Consider the following 6037-nt stretch of genomic DNA (forward strand, 5'->3'; position numbering starts at 1 on the left):
ATGCATGCACAACTCTGATCATTTATAAATGATCTTCAAGGGAGTTTATGTATTTATTATTTATTAAGATTAAAATTAAACTCAGTCATTCGTCATAAGGTTGTTGTTTTTTTTTACAATTTGAATATATATATATAAACTCCCAAAATGTTTTCCTAAACGTTCATATGTGACATTTATTTATTTATTTATAGTCTTGCTGAGAATCTATTATTTCTGTCACATAAATCTAACACAACTAAACAACTTTGTTTTGTATTTGCTCATTCAATTATTTACATTTAGCTGAATAAAATAAACTAGTAAAAAAATAAAAGTGCCTTTAAATCTCAACCTGAAAGCATGTTTTATTTTTTTAAAGAAAAGAAACACTCTTCATCTGTTGCAGTCTTGATCGGGGTGTGTTGTATGAATCTCCTCTCCCTTTGGCAAGTTAGGACATATAATTAAGCTCTAATTTAACTGTCTTCAGTTTCCAATGTGACAGATAGCGATCGGTGAGTCTGAATCCGTTGTTCAACTCTCGGTAACCTCTCCTGTTGCCACCTCTCCCTGCAGGCACTTGTCCTTTCCTCTCCTCGAAGCAACTTCTGCCTCCACCTGATGTGGGGAATCCCTCCAGTCTCTCGATTGTTGTGTTTATTTTTAAAACACCGCTCGCTTTTGTCCCGATGTATCGAGGCAGAGCGGTTCAAAGGCGACAGATGACGAACTTCAGCGGCAAACGGATGAGATAAGAGCTCCAGCTGCAGGAGCTTTGTGTTTTCATTCCTTCTTCTTCTTCATCAGAAATCCGCAGTTATGTGACTTCAACTTTTCTCGAGATTTCTCTCCCTGATAAAAAAAACCAAGGGAGTAGATGGAAGTTTTTTTTTTTGTTTTTTTGTTGTTTTTTTTTTAGGAGACAGACGACACGGTGCCATGGATGGCTGCCATTAAAGGTGTTGTGTTTGTTTTACAGACTGGCGAGAACAACTTCGACAGTGTTTTAAACGCGCCGGGGTCCCGACACCCCGCTGTGACGTGGCGCACGTTTGAGGCCTGCACCCAACAGCGAAAGCATCGAGAATCAGCTCCTTCTTTCCACGTCTGCCTGTGCAGTTTAGTTAGATTTTTTTTTTCCAACTGGAAGTTTAATAATTTTGCAGAATAAAGAAGTCGGAAAATAGCAAATTGAGTCGATTTGTTCATGCTTTTCACATGTTTTATTGCTTTCCTTGCAGTCAGAGGAGGCGAGCTGTTTAACTCTGTTTATAGCAGGGTATTAAAAAAGCAGCATGCTGAGCCGTCGAATCTATCTTTGTTTCCTAAAAGGGCGAATTCAGAACCGAAAGTGGTTTGGGAAGCGCGTATTACCTTGACGATAATTTATCTGAATGAATGGGCACATCTTAATTTGTCTAATCTTTGTGACTGAAAGGCATTTCATTCATCTGAATCAGATGGACAAGTGGAGGAAGAAAACGCCTCTTTGATTCGGAACTGAAGTTACAAATTTAAGAAAGAACATGAATTCAATTCAGACACGAAATGAACATTATTTAACAGAACAATGTGTCTTCCTTCCTTTCCCCATGTGATTATTTCAAACGTAAAATCAAAGCGTAAAAGCAGACCGGGGTTATTGCTTTATCGAAAAGCTTTTAGGAGTAGTTTTCAGCCAGTTTTCAGGTGCCTCACTCGATCAAGACAGGGAGAAACTCAACGTCCTTAAACAGTCTAATCAAAGCGCGCCTGACACTGGATCTAAATGGAAACCTCAAGTGTTTCCGTACGCTCACTCAGTGGGTGTTATGCCACCAAAATACCAGATCAGTCATCCTCTTTTTTTCTTTCCCTCCTCTCGTTTTTTCTTCTTTTTTTTTTTTTTTTGCACAAAGCCACGCCTCCCTCATCCTCCCCGTCCAATGGCATCAGCGCGCAGAGCTGCGCGCAGCCCGGTTGGATAAAACCTGGGTCAGTGTTGGCTGCACACACACAATCCAACAGCACACAGTGTAGTCAGAGTCAGGACACACACCGCGTTTCACCGCAACAGACTCATCAGTGGGATAATAAAAATATATCTGCTGTGGATCTTCTGTTATTTTTTTATTTTTTTTTAATCATTATTATTATAATTATTTTTGAGCCAGAATTTTACCTGGAGCTCCGTCGTGGGAAAAGGTAAGCTCGGTTTTTCACGTCTCTCGCGGGATTTTGTTGCCTGCTTCCTTTCTCAGTATGATGGAAATTCGTGGAGCAGCAAAAGCGGAGCTTTAAGTTGTTCTTGAAATGCTGCGAACTGCCGGGGAGACGGAGAGAGCGAACTGCGGGGGTCTCACTGGTCACCAGATAAACAAGGGAAAAAAAATAATGAGTATGGAGTGAGCAGCTGATATGACCCAGAAGTTGTGGCTCAAATTGAGATTTTTCAAACAGAGATTGTTTTTTACTTGAACTAGTCTGTTACACCTTACTTGCTCTATTTGTTTGTTTGTTTGTTTTTTTTTCAGGTGGTTTTGTCTGTTTGTTTCCTGCCTTTATAGTTTTGGTGAACAAGAAATAATGTTTAGCCTGTAGCGTTTATTGATGAGACAATAATGTAAGCAGTTCTCCTGAAAATGATAAACCACGATCCGCATGCATTAGGTGATATCTGTGGGGGGGGAATGGTGGAGGCGTTTCTGTTGTCTCCTTTTTTATTATTTTAATTAAAAAAATGCTAAATATAAAAATTTGAAATGAATCCAAAGAACATGTTGGATATGCAGTAGCTAGAGCAGATGCTAATAGATATGCAATAAAGTGACGTTTTCTTGAAATTAAATAATTTATTACGTTGAAAAACTATAGCAATTTCCACACAGCTTCAGATGTTTTTGTTTAATTTTTTATCCTCAGTGACATGAAGTGTAACAGTTTTTAAGTTTCATATAACATACTAAAAAAAGGCAATATAAAATAACAGAGTTAATGACAAACATTGTATGAAATGTAATAGTTTATTCTCACAGTGCCTATTATCAACAAAGGAACTTTACAATGAAGCAGGCTCAATTAATATATTCTGTATTAGTATATGAACAAATAAATCATTAATTTTACACTAAAGCCTATTGGGGTTTAGATCTAAAAGTTGTTACATGTAGTAAGAAGTATAGCTGGGGTAAAATATTTCAATATAAATAAAATGACAAAGTCCAGCCTCTGTTGGGCTGAACTTTAAAAATGTTTTCATTGATGGGGTTAAACTTAGGTAATGTGATGATGACAAAGTGAGAGATATGAAGCTAAAATCAGGCCGTATGAGTATGTTTTGTCACATCATTGCTTTGGGATAATTATGTCATGTCACATTCAACAGGACAAAGCAGGAGGTGCTTCACTGAAAGTCAGTGTTTCACTGTAATCTTGACTCTAATATGCAGCTTTTCCTTAGGAATACAGTTGACTTTCGATGTAGGGAAGCCAAGCCAGACTCGTATTCTCTGACAAAGTCGAATTTTCTGTCATTGCTCATAAATTCTTAACTTTTTAAAGCAGCAGAGTGAGGCGCTGAGCAGATGGAGCCTTCAAACAAGGCTTTGACTCATAGTGTCTGACAATTGATTTAACAGGTGCTCAGAAATTGTCTCGGCTCTTAACTCTCCTCTTCCTTTTTGATGTTGGCCACTTTTAACTTTTAAAATATGACGCTCCTTCAGTTTTTCCATGGATATCATTACATGCACAAACCTGCCATTGTTTTTTTTCATTGTTGTTGTTTTGTTTGTTGTTTATTTTTTGTTGTTGGTTTTTTATCTTTTTCGCTTCTTCCAGACATGCAGTCATTTATTTGGCACTTTAAAGCTCTAGAGCTTTGAATGATGTTCCTCACTTGTATGAGTCACTTAGGAAGAAGGCATTTGCTAAATGACAAAATGTAAATGTAATGCAACTTGTTTTGTCACATTTGGAAACAAGCAGACTGGTACAGAAGAATTATGTTCGCTCAAAGTAAAAGCATTTGATCTTGGCTTGTAATGCTCAATGCAAACCAACAGACCAAAAAGCAGTTTATTTCTACTTCTATGTGCCTTAGATAGTGTCTCAGATTTGTGCATGTTGATCCCTAAATGTCATTCACCAAAACCAACCACTCTACCCTTTTGTAGTCACACAAACACCATTTATTGGGTTCAAAATCCAAAAACAAACAGATTTATTAGCTGGAGGCATTATTAGACCAATCTGTTCTGAAGAAACAAAACCTGAATTAGAGCAGATTTATCATTTGCATTTCACAGATGCCAGTAAAAATTGTTTTTCACATTTGTCCAGAGGCCTCTGAGACTTTGTCAGCTCCTGATTGTCTCATTAACACGCATGGAGAAAAAAAAACAGACATGTACGCTTCCCCATCCAGGAACAATTCAAGTTGGATGTCATAACGTGTGAAAAGACGCGCCGCGTTTGAGGAAGCTCGTGACACAAGCTGTCAGTTTCATGCTCTGGTTTCGTCCCGCAGTCTGACATCGGCGCTGGACTCCAGAACACACTCATGTCAGACGAGGCGGGAGGCTCACTGAAGGCGCTTTAACCGGGACAGCGGTGGAGCAGGGCATCACGTTCAGCTGGTGGAGTAGGGAGTTAAAACTCAGGGTTATGTCCGGAGGCACTGGAAGAGGTAAGCAAGCTGCCTCTGCTAAGCTCTCTGATTGAAACACGAGTAAAGGAAGAAACAAGACCTTAAGAAACAACTTTTTTAATAATCTGTTTGTTTGTTTGTTTGGTTTTTGGTATTCTGAAAGAATTGAACCAACATGGAAACAGAGAACCTGAAATTTTATTCCTGCCATGTTAGGCTGGCAGAATACAAAACATTTAAGCAATATCTTGTAGCATGTTACACAGATGCACAAAAATACTTATTATATTTTAAATAAAAAATAAGTTTTTATGTGATTTTTACATTCTAGGTGGATTTAAAGTTAATAATGTGGGACTATGAAAGCCTTCAGACTGGTTGCATAAAAAACACTCTACAAGACTTTTAACACTCTTGGTAAAGATGTGTGAAAAGCTTTAAAATAAATATCTTGTTTTTTCTACAAGCATAATTTCACACAGAAAAAAAAAGAAGAAATCCTTTAATTAGAATATATTTATTCAGTGGGTGTAGAACCAAAAATCATGTGTTGAGAAATTACAAAAATGCAATGTAAAAATAAGTTAATCAAAACTATTGTGTTTTATTTATTAATTGCCATTTTAAGAAATTAAGTATTTAGGATTTTTTTTTATTTTTTGTAAGTTAATCACTGATGAGATTAACTTTTACTTATTAATTTATGACTGCTTCTTCTCCTGATCCAATTTCTCTCTTCGAAATGTGAAAGTCAGGAAAAGATAACATCAGAGTTTATTGTCACTCATGCTAAAAATTAAAAAAAAAAAATTAGTACAGCAGCCAAAATGAAGAAGAATTCAATATCTAAATGTGAGCACATTTATTCAGGAGGCAAAAAAATATATATAAATCCATGTTAAAAATTACTTTAAGACAAACAAATAAAAAAATTCTCCTCAACAATTTGTGTCAAATAAATGATACCATAATTTCTTTGTCATGGATTTTGTTTTTGTTTAACTTATGTTAAACTTTTAACTTTAATTGTAATAATTGATCAGTGTCCATAACTTTGTGTTTTTTCTGACGTGACATGAAGGCCAATATCTGCTATAGTCATTCTTCAAAATAGTAAAAACCAAAGAACATGCTATTCAAGTTATGGCTAGGAAAACAACCCTTAATCTAAGCTAACTCAAACAGTAACAATGTAAATGCTCAGAATAAGCTGGTTTAGTGACAAACGAAGATGGACCAGGGCAAAAGTTTATTACTCCACCCCGCAGAGTAAGAGTAATAAATGAATGTGAAGACTGCATGATAACTTCACTCCTACATAATTTAGGATTTAATCTATCTATCTATCTATCTATCTATCTATCTATCTATCTATCTATCTATCTATCTATCTATCTATCTATCTATCTATCTATCTATCTATCTATC

At 36.3% G+C, this 6037-nt stretch overlaps 1 protein-coding gene across 7 annotated transcripts in view; it reads left to right on the plus strand.

Moving 5' to 3' along the window:
* Window positions 1–1882: 1882 nt before the first annotated feature.
* Window positions 1883–6037, plus strand: part of pax8 (paired box 8) — a 15809-nt gene continuing 11654 nt past the window's right edge. For 2 of the 7 annotated variants that reach the window (XM_017307689.1, XM_017307691.1), the window contains exons 1-2: window positions 1883–2166; window positions 4490–4648. In XM_017307689.1, the coding sequence (XP_017163178.1) occupies window positions 4627–4648 (22 nt within the window). In that variant the 5' untranslated portion in view covers window positions 1883–2166; window positions 4490–4626. The remainder of the gene's footprint in view (window positions 2167–4489; window positions 4649–6037) is intronic. The other 5 variants (XM_017307692.1, XM_008424306.2, XM_008424308.2 and 2 more) reach the window with 3 other exon arrangements.

This window comes from Poecilia reticulata, linkage group LG12, assembly GCF_000633615.1.
Source record: "Poecilia reticulata strain Guanapo linkage group LG12, Guppy_female_1.0+MT, whole genome shotgun sequence".
Classification (NCBI taxonomy): domain Eukaryota; kingdom Metazoa; phylum Chordata; class Actinopteri; order Cyprinodontiformes; family Poeciliidae; genus Poecilia; species Poecilia reticulata.